Source organism: Fibroporia radiculosa, assembly GCF_000313525.1.
Source record: "Fibroporia radiculosa TFFH 294 genomic supercontigs, scaffold6550, whole genome shotgun sequence".
NCBI lineage: Eukaryota > Fungi > Basidiomycota > Agaricomycetes > Polyporales > Fibroporiaceae > Fibroporia > Fibroporia radiculosa.
This window is the reverse complement of record NW_012133437.1, coordinates 15,368-31,384: the sequence shown is the minus strand read 5'-3', so window position 1 is coordinate 31,384 and position 16,017 is coordinate 15,368. Positions and strand designations below refer to the sequence as shown.

The 16,017-nt window shown below is 53.2% G+C and overlaps 9 protein-coding genes across 9 annotated transcripts; 6 read left to right on the top strand and 3 right to left on the bottom strand.

Moving 5' to 3' along the window:
• Nucleotides 1-21: 21 nt before the first annotated feature.
• FIBRA_06211 (uncharacterized protein) lies at nucleotides 22-515 on the bottom strand (the record flags this gene model as incomplete). The annotated part of the gene is made up of 2 exons (XM_012327945.1): nucleotides 22-171; nucleotides 237-515. The coding sequence occupies 2 exons, from the start codon at nucleotides 513-515 to the stop codon at nucleotides 22-24; spliced, it is 429 nt and encodes a 142-aa protein (XP_012183335.1).
• Nucleotides 516-771: 256 nt separating this feature from the next.
• FIBRA_06210 (uncharacterized protein) lies at nucleotides 772-3,691 on the top strand (the record flags this gene model as incomplete). Its single annotated transcript, XM_012327944.1, has 3 exons — nucleotides 772-2,053; nucleotides 2,111-2,397; nucleotides 2,462-3,691. 3 exons carry the CDS (start codon nucleotides 772-774, stop codon nucleotides 3,689-3,691), a joined length of 2,799 nt encoding a protein of 932 aa, XP_012183334.1.
• A 334-nt stretch (nucleotides 3,692-4,025) lies between these two features.
• On the top strand, nucleotides 4,026-4,794 carry FIBRA_06209 (uncharacterized protein; the record flags this gene model as incomplete). Its single annotated transcript, XM_012327943.1, has 6 exons — nucleotides 4,026-4,046; nucleotides 4,095-4,164; nucleotides 4,216-4,303; nucleotides 4,365-4,474; nucleotides 4,543-4,671; nucleotides 4,736-4,794. The coding sequence occupies 6 exons, from the start codon at nucleotides 4,026-4,028 to the stop codon at nucleotides 4,792-4,794; spliced, it is 477 nt and encodes a 158-aa protein (XP_012183333.1).
• A 51-nt stretch (nucleotides 4,795-4,845) lies between these two features.
• Nucleotides 4,846-6,373, bottom strand: FIBRA_06208 (uncharacterized protein; the record flags this gene model as incomplete). The annotated part of the gene is made up of 7 exons (XM_012327942.1): nucleotides 4,846-5,212; nucleotides 5,272-5,672; nucleotides 5,724-5,835; nucleotides 5,889-6,004; nucleotides 6,057-6,071; nucleotides 6,122-6,233; nucleotides 6,294-6,373. 7 exons carry the CDS (start codon nucleotides 6,371-6,373, stop codon nucleotides 4,846-4,848), a joined length of 1,203 nt encoding a protein of 400 aa, XP_012183332.1.
• A 145-nt stretch (nucleotides 6,374-6,518) lies between these two features.
• On the top strand, nucleotides 6,519-7,330 carry FIBRA_06207 (uncharacterized protein; the record flags this gene model as incomplete). Its single annotated transcript, XM_012327941.1, has 2 exons — nucleotides 6,519-7,130; nucleotides 7,199-7,330. The coding sequence occupies 2 exons, from the start codon at nucleotides 6,519-6,521 to the stop codon at nucleotides 7,328-7,330; spliced, it is 744 nt and encodes a 247-aa protein (XP_012183331.1).
• Nucleotides 7,331-7,485: 155 nt separating this feature from the next.
• FIBRA_06206 (uncharacterized protein) lies at nucleotides 7,486-8,979 on the top strand (the record flags this gene model as incomplete). Its single annotated transcript, XM_012327940.1, has 11 exons — nucleotides 7,486-7,540; nucleotides 7,598-7,671; nucleotides 7,731-7,767; nucleotides 7,826-7,904; nucleotides 7,963-8,044; nucleotides 8,102-8,138; nucleotides 8,198-8,336; nucleotides 8,388-8,441; nucleotides 8,507-8,589; nucleotides 8,639-8,793; nucleotides 8,854-8,979. 11 exons carry the CDS (start codon nucleotides 7,486-7,488, stop codon nucleotides 8,977-8,979), a joined length of 921 nt encoding a protein of 306 aa, XP_012183330.1.
• Nucleotides 8,980-9,921: 942 nt separating this feature from the next.
• FIBRA_06205 (uncharacterized protein) lies at nucleotides 9,922-10,846 on the top strand (the record flags this gene model as incomplete). Its single annotated transcript, XM_012327939.1, has 4 exons — nucleotides 9,922-9,930; nucleotides 9,982-10,054; nucleotides 10,109-10,418; nucleotides 10,480-10,846. 4 exons carry the CDS (start codon nucleotides 9,922-9,924, stop codon nucleotides 10,844-10,846), a joined length of 759 nt encoding a protein of 252 aa, XP_012183329.1.
• Nucleotides 10,847-11,806: 960 nt separating this feature from the next.
• FIBRA_06204 (uncharacterized protein) lies at nucleotides 11,807-13,933 on the bottom strand (the record flags this gene model as incomplete). Its single annotated transcript, XM_012327938.1, has 7 exons — nucleotides 11,807-11,884; nucleotides 11,946-11,968; nucleotides 12,028-12,126; nucleotides 12,185-12,254; nucleotides 12,311-12,752; nucleotides 12,811-13,444; nucleotides 13,513-13,933. The coding sequence occupies 7 exons, from the start codon at nucleotides 13,931-13,933 to the stop codon at nucleotides 11,807-11,809; spliced, it is 1,767 nt and encodes a 588-aa protein (XP_012183328.1).
• Nucleotides 13,934-14,504: 571 nt separating this feature from the next.
• On the top strand, nucleotides 14,505-15,993 carry FIBRA_06203 (uncharacterized protein; the record flags this gene model as incomplete). Its single annotated transcript, XM_012327937.1, has 6 exons — nucleotides 14,505-14,635; nucleotides 14,687-14,768; nucleotides 14,820-14,999; nucleotides 15,056-15,130; nucleotides 15,195-15,380; nucleotides 15,439-15,993. 6 exons carry the CDS (start codon nucleotides 14,505-14,507, stop codon nucleotides 15,991-15,993), a joined length of 1,209 nt encoding a protein of 402 aa, XP_012183327.1.
• Nucleotides 15,994-16,017: the final 24 nt, after the last annotated feature.

The window sequence follows — 16,017 nt, the reverse complement described above, 5'->3', positions numbered from 1 at the left end:
ATACCATTGACCATGGGAGCACTACAGTCCGTCAGATTGCGGATTTGACATCGTGGACGGATAGGTTTTCGCATCTGCAGGCAAATCGTCCTGTTCATCGTCTGAGTGGGGCGCCGTCGCGCCTCTTGGCCATGTTCCATCTCGAATCCAGCCACACATAAGAATCTTGGTCTATGAAATGTGGCAATGGGACCCGAATTCAATGACAGCACTGAAGATCGTCTGATTATACGAACTGTCATATTGAGCGATAGGCGTTTTTTGAGTGGCGTGCGGTTCGTGAGGCCACGCCAGATCGTTGCCAGCCCCGCATCCCATACTTCATCGTTTTCGTGCACGCCTTCCTGATTCAGGATCTGCTCGAGTCTTGTATGCGCGGTAGGATTGGGTGGGTTGGGGCTTGGAACAGACCACAGTGCTCTCCGCGCATGGAAGTAGGCTGGGCCAGGCGGAGGCATGTGTGCGGATTTGAGTCTGTGCTCGAAAGACGACGAGCTGGGAGCGGCCGGTGTCATCGTAGGGATGGGTGGGGTCTGGTTGCTCTACTGAAGTTGTGAGATGAGGCTACCAAGCTGCCAAACATGGAGATGACAGAGACCGGCAGATTTCGCGCAGCGACTGCATCGAGCGGCTTTGGTTGAGCGGACTGATCGAGCAGATAGCTGCTGACTAAGCCACCTAACTAGGGGTGTCGTCAAGCACACGTGCCACCTTGTTCTCCATTGTCGGCAACAACGAGGACGACGTCCATCGCCACAACCTCCATCTCCAATGTTCAGGAGCCCGTCGCCAGCCCAGTCCAGTACAACTGCATCTGACAATGAAGACGAGGATTTCAATAAGTCTGCGTTTTTTGCGCCTCCAGAGTTGTCAATCACTCCCGCTCAGTGGTCGACTCGTCTCCACGCCGTTCCTCACGTCTCTAGTTCATCCCCCCACTCTCTAGCATCGACCCTACCACCAGAAATTCTCATCCACATTTTAAAACACCTTCACTCCCCAACCGACCTCTACCATGCCCTGCTGGTCTCCCGCGTCTGGTGCGAGTGCTCCGTGGAGCTTTTGTGGTATCGACCCAATGTCACGAAGCTGTACACGTTAGTGAAGATGATGCGCGTATTATCTCGGGCCAACCAAACCTTCCTTTATGCACATTTTATCCGCCGCCTCAATTTCCTTTACCTCGGAAGCGAGCTAAACGATACCTTGCTTTCACGCCTCGCACATTGCGTGAGGCTGGAGCGTCTCACGCTGATCAACTGTAGCTCTCTTTCCGATGATGGCCTCTCCCGCGTTTTGCCATTTTGCCCCAACCTCGTAGCGCTCGATCTTACCGGTGTAACCGAGGTTAGCGACAGGTCCATCGTTGCTCTCGCCGCATCAACCGCGAAGCTGCAGGGAATTAATCTAGGCGGATGCAAGAAACTGACGGATAAATCAATCAAAGCTCTGGCTGCTAGCTGTCCACTCCTTCGCCGGGTCAAGCTAAGCAATGTCGAGCTTATTACTGACGAATCTGTCACAGCCTTGGCTTGCTCGTGCCCTCTCCTACTTGAGATTGATCTCAATAACTGCAAGTCGATAACGGATGCTTCTGTTCGGGACATCTGGACACATCTGACCCAAATGCGCGAATTACGTCTCTCCCATTGTGCTGAACTTACTGACGCCGCATTTCCCATGCCATCGAGGCTTGAACCACCTCTTGGCACTGGTCCAAACCCATTCCCCGTCTCTGGAAATGGCTTCCAGCAGGAGAAACACCCTCCTCTCCGTCTCTCCCGGAATTTGGAGCATCTACGGATGTTGGACCTCACAGCATGCTCTCAGATTACAGACGATGCGATAGAAGGCATTATATCTGTGGCACCGAAGATACGCAATCTTGTTCTGGCGAAATGCACCCAGCTCACAGACATCGCGGTGGAAAGCATATGCAACCTCGACAAGCATCTCCATTATCTACATTTGGGGCATGCTGGCGGGATTACAGATCGTTCGATCAGGTCTCTGGCACGAGCATGCACACGTTTACGCTACATTGATCTCGCAAGTAAGTCCTTTCTATCACCTGTACTCCTGGCTCTTATTTGGTATGATGTACGAATAGATTGTCTGCGACTTACCGACATGTCTGTATTTGAGCTGTCCAGCCTGCAAAAATTGCGGCGCATTGGACTGGTTCGCGTCAGCAATCTTACTGACCAGGCCATCTACGCTCTTGGGGAGCGTCATGCGACCCTTGAGCGTATACACCTTTCATATTGCGATCAGATCAGCGTTATGTCTGTGCACTTCCTGTTGCAAAAACTCCCCAAACTCACACACTTGAGCCTCACCGGAGTCCCCGCCTTCCTTAGACCTGAAGTGCAGCAGTTTTGCCGCGATCCTCCCCAGGTAGGTTTTTCTTCTGGGTTGACAGAGCATGCTAATTGATGCAACCTGACTCGCGACTTGATAGGAATTCAATACGAGTCAGCGGGCAGCATTTTGTGTTTTCTCTGGGAAGGGTGTCGCAGATCTCCGCAATTTTCTCATGGAGCTATTTACACACATTACGGAGGAAAATAACGAAGCCGACGAGACAGATTATGAGGATGGGCAGCGCTCACAAGAATATCGTCCACAGTATCTGGATGAACAAGGCTCGATGGACGATGACCAAGAGGACGACGAAGATGACGATGACGCGATGATAGAGTATTATACGCGTCATCCAAATGTCGTCGTCTCCCGTGGCGGGTATAGACCAAACGTTGTGACTCCCCAAAACGTGCAGTACGAGCCTCCTCGTGCTACCCAGCCCACGATCGCTCGGGAGCTAGCCATGACTCGGGAACGTGGAGGTACTGTAGTTCCTCGGATTCGCAGTCAACAAACACCTTCACATGATCCTCACGGTGGCGTACGACGACCACGAGGTTTTGGTCAACATCCAATTATCGAGACTTCTACGTCGCCAGCGCCCAGTGATGCTGCATCGGCCGTCTCGAATCGTAGCGGAGGCACGACTTCCAGTGGCACAACGTTTTTTCGTCGCGCTTACGTCGAATCACCAGGCGCAGCAAGGAATAGTGTCATGACGCCTGACCTTGTATTTGCTGAAATTGGTCATGGGCGGGGCGCAGACCCAGGACCAAGCACGGTATTCATGCCGGTTCCGCACAGGCGTGTGCCCGAGCTATCGACGGGGATGCAGCCGTACGTGGTGATGCCAGGCGTTTCACCATATGCGTATGCACCAACTGGATCTTCCTCATACCCGGCTACCAGTGGATTCCGTCTGCCAGTAAGCGATGGTGATGTACGGCTGGCTTATCCTCACGACTCTCGGCAAATATTGGTGGACTCATCCAACTCATATCAGCACGGGGCGGGACGGTCTGAGATACCAGCTTGGGTACCACCCGCACAGCAGGAGGAGGAGTCGCGGTCACTCTCCTCTTCGCCAACGACGCGGGAACTTCAAGAGTCCATACACTCAGCCCTTGGACCTCAGTCAGCCCTTTTTGACAATCGGGAAGTGGACGGGAGAGGAAGGAGTGTTAAGAGAAGTCTTAGGAACACCTTCACAGCTGCGGAACACTACGCAAGCTCTTTCTTCTTTGGTCATGGGAGAGGTCCAGGGAATGGACATGATGGTGCAGCAGGTCCTGCGACTAGTCGAGACAGCGATTCACATGGCCACTAGGTCCGCTGTCGCCTTTTTCTTATTGCCTCGTCGCTCTCATAGCACATTGACTCCTGTTTTCTGTCGCTTATGGATTGTAACACTGTCATCAGCTCCAGTATTTACTTAACGTCTAAGCTTTGTTGGTCTGTACAAGTTCTATGCATCAATACCCCCCGTCCATAGACCATGAATGACAGGGATACTATTAGTATTGTGACTTGATCCATTACCCTGTAGTTGGCATCGATATGTACATAAAGCGCTGGGCGCGACGCGGCGACGTTATAGCTTGAAGCTTGAAGCCGCGCCCGCATGCGCAATACTCTGTCCTAAGCCATCCAAAGCTGTCATCATGAATATTAGACCTGCACGGGTGAAGATCTCTTTGCTATGCGTTTATATACTCTCTAACTCACGCTAGGTAGAAGACCTCGCCGGCATGCAGGCATGCAACCTGCAGAACCTCCCCGAAAACTACACGATGAAGTACTGTGCGTCGTGCGCAGCCGTGCGCGGTGCTGGATCCTGACGCATCTCTGCAGATATGTACCATGCGCTGACCTGGCCGCAGCTCTCGTTTGTCGCGGAGGACAACAAGGGGCGGATAGTGGGGTACATCCTGGCGAAAATGTGAGCGCCTTCCTGCATTGTGCTTGTGCGATCGCGCCTCATGTGGATGCTGGGTGGGCAGGGAGGAGGACACGGAGTCGGAAGAGGAGGCCCACGGGCACGTCACGTCCATCTCGGTCTTGCGGTCGTACAGAAGGTTGGGGCTCGCGAAGAGGCTGATGGTGCAATCGCGTACGTCCTCTCCGGGCTTACCTGCGACTCACCAGGTTGATGTTATAGCGACTAATGGCTGCCTATAGAAGAGGCGATGGCGACGGTGTTCAGGGCATCATACGTCTCGCTGCACGTACGAAAATCGAACAGAGCGGCACTGGCGCTGTACAGAGACACGCTCGGCTTCACAGTCAAAGACATCGAGAAGAAGTACTGTGAGTGTCTTGCTCTTATGTTGTATATTCATCATCGTTGAGTAGCGATGGCTTACCAATCTAGATGCGGACGGAGAGGACGCGTATGCGATGCGCCTGTCATTGAAGGACCTTGCACGGTGAAAACCGGTTTGTACACATATTGTTACACAATAAGGATACAGCGTGCAGAATCTACAGCAGGAGATCTTCTGTGTCATCCGAGGAAACATTGACAGATGGGAGTTCGGTAGCCTTATCGTCCATCGCTCCTGTGGTATTCCCTTCGGACTGCGTTTCCACCTCGCCACCTCCGCTCACAGCTCTTCTACTAATCGCAACAGCGTCTTGTATAACCTGTGCGATTACAAGTCCCAACTCGTAATAACCGTCATTAGTCTTGGAATCGAACATGCCGGTATGGGCCTGTATTTCATCTGCCGCGATCGTATTAGCGGCTTGCGAGAAGTGCTGCACCAGTTGCGGCGGTTCTCGGGGTACGACGATGAACGTGCGCGACGACGGATACGACGGTGGTTTCGGTGGGAGAAGCGTGTAAAACCTGCGACAACCCAGGGGTCAGCAACCATGAAAGGGCTGAAACTCGAGCAGATGACCGACGTTTTGAAGAGTACTCCCATCTGCTCTTCGATTGCCAGTAGTCTCTCCAGACGCTTGTGCAATGTGTGTTCATCCCATAAATTGCCCACGTACTTCATGTGGTCCGTAGCCCACTTGTATCCTGCACCAAGGTCATCGCGCTTGTAATAAGCAGCCCCAGCGGCAGCTCCAGCAATCACGGCCCCGCCCACTGCATACGCCGCAGGGGCCCATTTCTGCCAGGCAGATACCGAGGCTGAGGCTCCGGAAGATTCTGGACCGATCGCGGCTCTAGTTGCGGTAGTGGTCGTCTGTTTCGAGGCAAATGATTGAAAGCTGGAGAAGGCGCTACGGGCGCTCTGGGCGTAAGAGACGACTTGTGTAGCGCTGTTCTTGAAGACGTGCGGGTGAAGACCAAGGTACTGAACTAAGGTCAATGTACAAGGTGCAACGCAGTGGAAGGTGTCACATACAGGGGTATCGAGAGCAATACAAGAAACTATCCTTGGCCAGAGGGGCGCGGACTGGTCTGGGCGTGTTTGAACAAATTCAATCACAGCATCTGCCGCAAGCAAGCCGCCCATGCTATTTCTTCGTTACGATACCTTGCCTCAACAGACGAGAGAAGAATGACTGACCTATGCCCGCACAGGACAATGCTGGCCTTTCCTGCTCCTCCTCCCAAGCCGTTGGCAACTTCACGTTGCACAGTGAGAGTAGTGAGCCAATCTGCGAACCGAATGACCGCCTCTGACTGTTGCGCAGCTCACTTAGCGACATCCAGGTCGACCAGAGCCTGTGCTCACCAGGTCGCCCTTAGTCTGCGGTGTGGTTGGAATATACTGCGCAAGAAACAAATGCTGGTGCTTACTTCATATGCGGGGAACACTACACATTCGACGAGCACATTCTGGATTGTTTCTGAGAGGATGTGCTGAAGTCGTTCGGGGAATGCAGCGAACGTAGAGTCTGTTCCTTTAAAACTGGGCGGTCACAAAAGGATGAGGATAAAAGAATGCTAGAAAGAGCCTGAGGTCGCTGACCCATGGATGAAGACGACGAGAACAAGGTCTGGGGAAGAGCCCTGGTCCTGCACTGGCGGATCGTTCGAATGCGACTCCATGCGGGGCTCGGGAGAGGGGAGACGGCTCGCTGCTCCGGACGCCGGAGATTACGCTGGGGCGGACTCCGACGTTTTGCCGAGTATGATCTCATGTGCCTGGGCGTCTGAGCTTCAGCCGACGACGACGACGACTCGGAAGACGACGATGGACGCAGCATCGGCGACGAGCTCAGCACCGCCTGCGGTGCTCTCATACCTCGGTCTCCCTGTGGATTATCAGCCCTCCCCAGATACTCAGCCCCTACAGTTTCTCGCTGCCCATCTCCGCCAGCTGCCCCCTCAGCTGCTGCCCCAGTTCTCTTCCACGACCACTCCCAAGCAGCGCTCGTCCATTCCCGCAATACGAAACAGACGACTGAGGTACACTGCGTCCAACCCCCAGGAACTCAATTTTGAATCGGCAAAGGCCAATTGGCCGACTTTGTGGCCTGGGAGGGAGCGGCCCGGTCAGCAGCGGGGCGACGACGAGCGAGAGTGGGCTGAGAAATTCTTCCTGGGCAGCAGTCTGAAGCCACACGTCGGCAAGCTGGGCATGCTGCTCGGAGGCTACGAAGAGGAGCGCGAGGCCGAGCATGTCAGATCCCTCCGCCGGGCGCAGGCTGAGGAGCTCGAGTCGCTGCCCGAAGAAGACGAGAGCTCGGACGAGGAGGAGGGAGAGGAGCCGCTGCCGCTGCCCGACGAAGAAGAGCCGTACGAAGACAGTCGGACATTGTTCCTCCGCAAAATCAAAGAACGGTTCATCTACGGACTGCTCGAGGTGCGCTTGCTACGACATGTGGGGAGCCCGAGCGATCTAGTCACCATCGTCTCCACTATTATCTGCAGTCCGTTGATTACGATAAGGTCGACTGGGATGACTCATGGGACGCGGACAATGATCGGGATGCGGAGGAGCGTTGGTTCGATGCCGAAGAGGAAAGTAGCGAGACCCTGCCCAGTCTGTCTGATCACGCGTAGTCCGCCGACGACGACCGCCTCATCACGAGGCACACTCTCCCAAACACCCTCGGCATGTACTATTGATAATCAATCGGGTTTGGGCTGCCGCCAGACATATAAGAGCGCGAGGTGTATCAATGTTTTCTCTTGTAATTGTCTGATATCCACCCATCATGTCACCGGTCCCGAAATTCAAGCTAAACACTGGTGCAGAATTGCCCGCCGTCGGTAAGGGACGACATCGATAATGCCCCTAGCCCTTCACGATAACATTCTTTCACACAGGCTTGGGGGGATGGTCGGGAGTAACAGCAGAGCAGCACGCCAAAGCAGTTCCGTGGATGTTGTCTGCGCTGAAGGTGCCACAGCTTCTTGTTACACATTCTTTCACAGCTCTGAGCAGTCTACTACCTTCTAGTCGGGCTATCGCCACATTGACACAGCATGGGGTTATGGTATGCTTGTCGAAACAACTGAAGCAGAATTGTAACGCTGACCGTCCATCTATTATAGGAACTGAAAAGTATGTGGCGGAGGCGATCAAGCAGTCGGGAGTTCCTCGCGAAGAAGTGTGGATTACCACGAAGCTGCCGTAGGTCTCATGTGCTTGGTCAGGAGACTATGTTCTGACGTGAGACGATATGATGTAGGTGGAACCACCCCGGGATTCTGACGGTAGAACAGTCCCTGGATGACAGTCTGAAGAGGCTTGGAACAGACTATGTTGACTTGGTGTGTGCTGTTCACTTTTCCTTAAAGTATTGATTTGTGATCCTGACCAAATTACAGTACCTCCTTCATTGGCCGCAGGTAATTGACTGGCCAGGTAAGCTCATGAAAGTTAACCACGCTAGGGTAATAGGTGGCTGATATGTACTTTAAAAGGCGAGGATCCCGCTTACCAGGGGGATATCAAAGTCCGGGAGTCGGCCCCCACCTTCTCCGAAACCTGGGCAGCAATGGAGGAGGTATACGTCAAGGGCAAGGCGAAGAATATCGGCGTGAGCAACTTCTCTATCCAGAAGTATGTTCAGCGTTTACACGTGAAGCGAGTGGTCATCTGATAATTGTGCAGCTTGGAGAAACTTCTCGCTACAGCTAAAATCGTACCCGCTATGAACCAAGTGGAGTGAGTACGATGACGGTCTGCATTGCGACCGAGAATCTACAACTCACCTGCGCCTGACCTTGCAGAATGCACCCGCTTCTTGCCCAAGAAGAACTCAGGGCATACTGTGCCTCCAAGGGCATTGTGATCACTGCATACTCGCCCACAGGTATGTTCGTGTCGCAGTGCCCTCCGGTATGTTTATTGACACAGCCCAGGGTACAGCAACACACTCACAAACCCGTTGATTGTGGAGCTCGCCGGGAAGTACAAGGTTTCGGCAGCTCAGATCGTCCTCGCGTGGCACCTCTCTCGCGGCGTCGTTGTGGTCCCGAAGAGTTCAAACGCAGAGCGGCAAAAGGAGAACCTGAACGTGAGCCGCCTCTCCCTTTGCCCGTGTGCTGATACGTGATGCTGATGCAATGCCCGGAAGTTGCCCACGCTGGAGGCAGAGGATCTCGCGCGCATCAGTGGCCTTGACCGCGGGCAACGTCTGTGCAACGCGGTCGACGAGAAGGGGATGGTATCTGGATGGACACGCGAGCAGATGGGGTGGTAAACAGAACCACCGGAATGAAGAATGAGAAGTGCACTGTACGATGATATGTAACGACAACGTGTGTATCGTTATTGGATCCTATCTGTGAAGTTTTAGCGATGACCCAAAGTCCGGAGATGAAATTCAGCAAGAGACATGGCACCTGACGCTGAAAACTGATTGACGAAGCTGGGAGTCTTTGCAGATAAGCTGGGTATGTACCTAGGGCAAGGGGGCTTCTGTCGCAACCAACACCCGTGCGGTCATCTGGCGATTGAGAAACCCACCGCCTTGGCTGGCACACGGAAATGAGATGAAGCCGTCTTTGAACTCGCTGCAGGACAGCATAAGCCACGGCAGGATCGACAGGCCAATCCAGGAACTTCTATGGTGATTGAGTGTGTGCAGTACTATTAGAGACGGCGGTCATTATTTCATTGTTCCTTGATGCCTCTATTAAAATGAATATGGGGGCGCATTAATCTGGATTATCCGGATGAGATGAGATGAATGGCAAACCTTCCTAATCCTGCGGACAGCCTAATCAGTCGGCTGTCTCCGAGCCGATCACTTGCGTGCGGGTCTGCCCCTCGCCGCACCCTCTCTCTGTCTGCCGCAGTGCGTGCGCCGCTCGTTGGCCTGACCATCGTCCAGTGTCCCCTCGCCTCCATTGACTCGCCCCTGCTCCCGGCGCTGTGTCTCCTGCTCTCTCCCAGCCGCCCGCCGACGATGGTTGCCCTTTACCCAGCACCGAGCCGGCTCGAACAACCCCGAACCCTGCTGAAATGATTGGCTGCTATGTACCACACTCAGTTCCCGTGCTTATGTCTTCGCCGCCGCTTGCTGTATGTCGCATGTTCCCCCATGCCCAGGTAGCGTGGCCTGCCTGTATCTTGACGCCGCCTCACGATATATAACTCTCTACTCGCCTATCCCGCCTGATCACCTCCTCTCCTTGCCGAGATGTCTCCAGTAAGCCACGAGTGTGGCGGTCGCTGAGCGAGAGCTGATTCTGTTTCTTAGATGAACGTAATACAGGCGAGACACGATGCTCTCTTCATCGCACGCATAGCAGATCAAGCGGAGCGATATGATGGTATGTCCGTCCACTTCATATTTATCCGTTCCGCATTGACGACATCTCGTCTAGACGTTATTGCTCAATTGAAGTATATTATAACGTACACCGATGCACAGCTCTCTCTTGAAGAGCGCAATCTACTTTCCATCGCCTACAAGAATATCACGGCAACGCACCGCTCTAGCTGGCGCAATATCGACACTGTCGAGAAGAGAGAGGGTCGGTATGCCTCCCGACAGCAACAAACGCTCATGCGTCGCGAGAAGGAGCAGATAGAACACGATCTGACCGAGGTCTGCAAAGGCGTCGTCGAGCTCCTGGAACGCTTCCTTATTCCCGCCGCCAATCCGGGTGAAGAGAAAGTCTTCTACTGCAAGATGTAAGTACCCGCGTCCGTCCCCCTGTCCGCTCGTGATGCCTCTAACGTTATAAACGTGCAGGCGGGGCGACTACTATCGCTATCTCGCGGAGATGACCCGGAATCAAACACGCGACCAGTATGCCACAACATCCCTCGACGCGTACAAGTTCGCGTACAAACACGCGTTGGTGACCCTGGACCCCACGCACCCGACGCGTCTAGGCCTCGCACTCAATTTTGCCGTTTATTATCACGACATATGCCATAGTCCTGAGCGAGCATGTTTCCTTGCGAAGCATGCCTTGGACGATGCAGTCGCAGCTGCGTCAGACTCGTCGTACGCGGTGCAGAGTCTCGAAGACTCGCTAATGATATTGCAACTACTAAAGGACGATATTATTCTCTGGTCGGAGGAAATGCAGCAGAGGCTGGCGAATGGTTCTTGATTTATGTCCAGCTACTACTGAATTGATCCACATTCATGTACATGAACTATACCCTTGATAATATATGCATCGGCCGCCTGGCGAAATGGCATCGCGTCTGACTACGATGTAATGTAATCAGGAGATTGCAGGTTCGACCCCTGCGGTGGTCATGTTATTGTTTTGTTGATGAATTTGATTCATCAACAAATTTGTTTGTCCACCGTATATCCGCAATTTTTCAGTGAACAGCCTGCTCGCGTACATAATATTACGTTATGAACGTCATGGTTTTTGAAGTTGTTGCAAAATTAGCATCCATCCATTGCAAGATGAAGAGTATCAACAACTTCAGTAACTGGGTCAAACCCAGACTCAGTCAATGGGGTTGGAGTCGATGCGTGACTGACTTTGGAGACGTCAGACCTATCATTGGGCTAACCCCAGGACTAGCCAGAAGCTAGCCAACGGCCGAGTACCATCGACTCTGACTTCTGTGATCACGCATTGACCATCGACCCTCGCTATTGTTGACCTAGGGCTGGCCCCCATTTGATCCATTTGGTCTCGCAACGAATAAAAGGGTCAATATATCAATCATTGACCCTAATACCACCACGGTCACTGTCAAACAAATGATCTTCTCGGATGACTGTTGGGGGCAAATACTAAAGGAAATATGGAGCAAGGCAGCTATTTGGGGGTAAAACTGTCCTTGTATGTGGGCCGCCTGGCGAAATGGCATCGCGTCTGACTACGATTTCGAAGTTATCAGGAGATTGCAGGTTCGACCCCTGCGGTGGTCATTTATTTTTATCGCGCATCTTTTTGCCTCGTTTTGATATTGATGGGTTATCATTCTCTGTACTGTCCCCAGGACCTATACGTGATCGCGTAGTGTTGACTCGGTTATCTATAATCTCATCTTCGTCAATGTTTCGTTATATGGCATGTAGCAATCAGTAATTATACATGTGATATCTAGGCATTTCCTCCGACAGATAGGTTGCCCACACCATCGACGACTTCTTCTGGTATTCCTTCCACTAATCTCGTGATCTGATATAAGTAAAAATATTTCAGTGATTCGGATGAGCCTGCCCGAAGTCGCACTAGATACCTTGCCGATGGCTATTGTCTTCCCTGTGTAGACATACATTGAATGTCAGCAATATCCCACTACGGCGCAAATAAACACGAACCCTCGTCTCGCAGAGTAAACCGCCCCAGTTGAGGATAGTCGACGAACCGTTCGACACAAACAGCTTGCTGTGTCTCGACGAGTGCTACAATTTTCTGTCCTATAATTTACGGGAAAGATCGTTAGACATCTCACAGAAGCCAAACAAAGAACCTCACCTCTCTTGGCAAACTGCGGTGGCTTTCGTGACTTGCGACCAGTAGCCTTGTCGAAGTAGTGTAAAAGGGCCTTATTTAGGGCAAGTCAGGGTATGCTTTGTCGCCAAAAATTGTGAAATGCCGTACCGGGAGTGTGACCTCTTCCGCCAGAGTATGTATATGCATGACTGCCGAGTATCCGGCGCAGATGATATTCTTGTGATCGAGAATCGCCAACTGCGCCTCGAACTGGCGCACTGCATGAACCGGCTTGTTTGGACTCGTGAGCACGAAGCCGGGGGAAATGTCGTCGTCCTCAACGCCCCGCAGTCGGATGCGCACGTTGTCGCCGCAGACGGCATTCTGTACCTCGTCTTCCATTTCATTGTAGATCGCAGCAACTTCAACCACGTCCTTGTTCGGCATTAGCATGAGAGTATCTCCCTTGCTCATGTGCCCGGATTCTAATTTTCCAACGGCGACGGTGCCCATGTCTTTGTATTTCTCGGAGATAGGCATCATTAGCGGAGCGTTGACCTTACGAGTTACCATCGGCATGGTATCCAGATGTTCGAGAAGCGATGGTCCTCTACCAGGATCGAGGTCAATTTATAGGCCTGTGAATAGACAGCGCGCCGAACACTCACTCATACCAGGTGCATACATTCCTGGGTATACGGTCTTTCAGGTTGACGCCCGTGTAAGCAGACACAGGTATGAAGCTAACGTCAGTCTTCACACTGAAGCCGGCAGCCCGAATGAATGGCGTGAGCTTTTCCCTGATCTCGTCGAAGCGGGCTTTCGACCACTCTACTGTAGCCTCGTCCATCTTGTTTATGACACATATGACCTTTGTTACGCCGGCGGTTTTGACCAACATGATGTGTTCACGCGTCTGCCCACCTTTTTCGAACCCGGTCTCGAACTCACCCTTGCGAGCGGAGATGACCAAGATAGCGACGTCGGCTTGCGCAGCACCAGATATCATGGACGGCACGAAAGTTTTATGTCCGGGAGCATCTAGAATTGTGTATCGTCTTGAAGCGGTCTCAAAGTAGGCACGACCGACCTCCACGGTCTTTCCTTTGGCTCGCTCTTGAGGTGTCGAATCTAGAGCCCAGCTGAGATACCAAGAATCACGACCGGCTTCCTTAGCTTCACGCTCGTATTTTTCCATGGTCCGTTTGTCGACCATCCCGGTGATGTAGAGGAGGTTCCCGCCCATCGTGCTCTTGCCGGCATCGACATGGCCGATAAAGACGATGTTTAAATGTTCTTTCACTAAGGCAAATGAGGAAAACACGATCGTGCGTGAGATATCTCTCACTATACTTCTAAAGGCTACGCACCGTTGCCGAACAAATCTCTCAAGGTTTGCTCATCTGCAGCGGCCTGCACCTCTTGTGCGATCGCGGCGGTGTCAGTCTTTGCTTTTTCTAAGGAGAACGTCTTTGACGATGGCGCGGCTGCCGGTGCCGGCGATTCGACTCGTGAGGCTGGCTTGGCTGCAGGATGGGCGGCGGCAGCGGAGATGGGCTTGTGTGGTTCTGGCTGCTTGGAGGGCGAAGCATCTGCGGGAGGTTCTTTCTGTGCGGGAGGGGTGGCCGGCTTGGAGCCGCCAATGTTCAGAGATATGGTAGGAGGAGGCGCAGGTGCTTCAGTCTGAGGAGGTCGCTCTATGGGAGGAGGGGGAGGCTGAGTGTTCTGCTGAGGCACACGGAAGGTCTGACCGGGGACGAAAGAGAAAGCATTTGCGTTGAGTTTGCTCATGGCTACAGCGGGAACAGGTCCAGAGAAGATGAAGGAGAGACGTGCAACGATACAGACGGACGAGGAGATGACAAGCGGTGGAAGAGACCCGTCGGCCCGCCCAAGTTTTTACTTAGGCGGCTGCCTTCTTTGGCAACCGCACTCATTGTCGCACGCGCGACCTTGCCGTCTGCGATCTCACTTACGGAACATCAGACGATGGCGGAGAGCAGGCAAAGCACGGCTAGTGCTATGGAATTCGTACGCAATCGAGCACCGTGGTCGAGTTTAAAGCGCAAGCAGTCCAAGTCAAACGCCCTAGGCCGGACGCCAGTCAGAGTCAAGCTTGACATTGGGTCGATAACTTGCTTTCTCTCAGCGATGCCGTCCAAGAATATTTGAAGCAATTTAAGAAGTGACGAATAGTGCCACTGAATAAAACTCTTCCGACAGCTTTCGCCGTGCTCGCGGTGTGCGCGGACGGGAGTGAGAGAGACGGCTGAGGGAACAGGCTGAGTGGCGACACACAGCCAAACAGACGACCCCGGCACCCGATGTGATCACACCCACAACTCAAGCCAGCTCTCTCCTTATGGCAGACCAAGATATCTACCTCGCTGTTCTAAAAGCTTCATACGACTATGACCCACAGCCCGACGCCGAGGAGGAGCTAGCCGTCAAGGAAGGCCAGATTCTCCTCCTCCTTGAGCGCGTAGACGACGAGTAAGTTGCGAATCTCGCTCTTCTCTAGCTCAGCTGAGCGCTCCGTATAAGCTGGTGGAAAGTCAAGGTCAAGCTTGAGTCACAGGACGAAGACGGGCCTTTCGGTCTGGTTCCTGCAGCCTACGTGGAGCCGGTGAGTGGTCCCCTGGATACTGCGCATCGTGAAGGTTCTCATGGAGGACAGGCCGAGCACATCTCCACCGTGAAAGTCCTATACGACTACGAAGCCAGTCAGTCCACCGAACTTGATGTGAAGGAGGACGACTTGTTGTACGTCTACGACAAGGACGACGCATGGTTGCTCGTGCGGAAACAGTCGGACGATTCCCGGGTCGGCTATGTGCCAGAGAATTACGTCGAAGAGGTGTGTCCAACAGTTCAGGATCTACGCACTCGATATGCTGATGCCTCCAGTCGCAGGCAGTTGAGGAGGGCACGCTTGAGGCCGCGGTCCCTACTCCCTCTGTCGTATCGCAGATTGTTGTACCCGACTCGGTACGTAATATGACAGGTATCCGTAAATGCTTGTGTTCCTTACGTATCGGTATCCCAATCTTAGCCTCCCCGCCCATCTCGACCAGTGAGCACTTATGTGGACCCCGCTGAGCGTGTCGCGGGCGCCAAAGCGCAGGCCGATGATATCAAGACATGGACCATCTCCGAGGTTGACAAGAAGGGCAAAAAGAAGAAGGGAACGCTCGGCGTTGGGAATGGTGCGGTATTCTTCGCAAGCGAGTCGGACAAGGTGCGCAGTGTATCGGTTTCCTCCATGCTCCTGCTTGAACAGCGCTGCGGTCATGCAGACACCGGTGCAGAAATGGCAGACCTCTGATATCCAGAATGTGCGACTAGAGAAATCGAAACACGTTCACATCGATATCGGAGGATCCGAGCCCATCAACTTGCACTTCCACGCCGGTGCCAAGGACGTCGCTGAAGCAATCATGGCGAAGCTCGAGTCCTCGCGCTCACTCTCTGATCCGGGACTGATTGCTCCTGCGGCCATGACTCAAGTCGATGAACCAGTTCCACGGCGCAATAGCCCTCAGAAAGCCGTTCATTTTGATTCTGCCGAGCCGGAAATTATACCTCCGAGAGAAGCTGAGGACGAAGAGCCGGAGGAGGAAGCCGAGCCTGAAGGAGAAGCGGCAGTAGCGCTATATGATTTCAGTGCAGATGGCGAGGACGAACTGACTGTGCAAGAAGGAGAGCCACTTCTCGTGCTGGAGAGGGATGGCGATGAGTGGTGGAAATGTCGGAATGCTGCGGGCGGTGAAGGTGTCGTACCTGCTAGCTACGTTGAGGTGAGGCCATATTGCATAATTTCGTCTTCTCAACTGAATTTCTGCAGCTGGTGAATGGAGGAGCGACCGTATCAAATA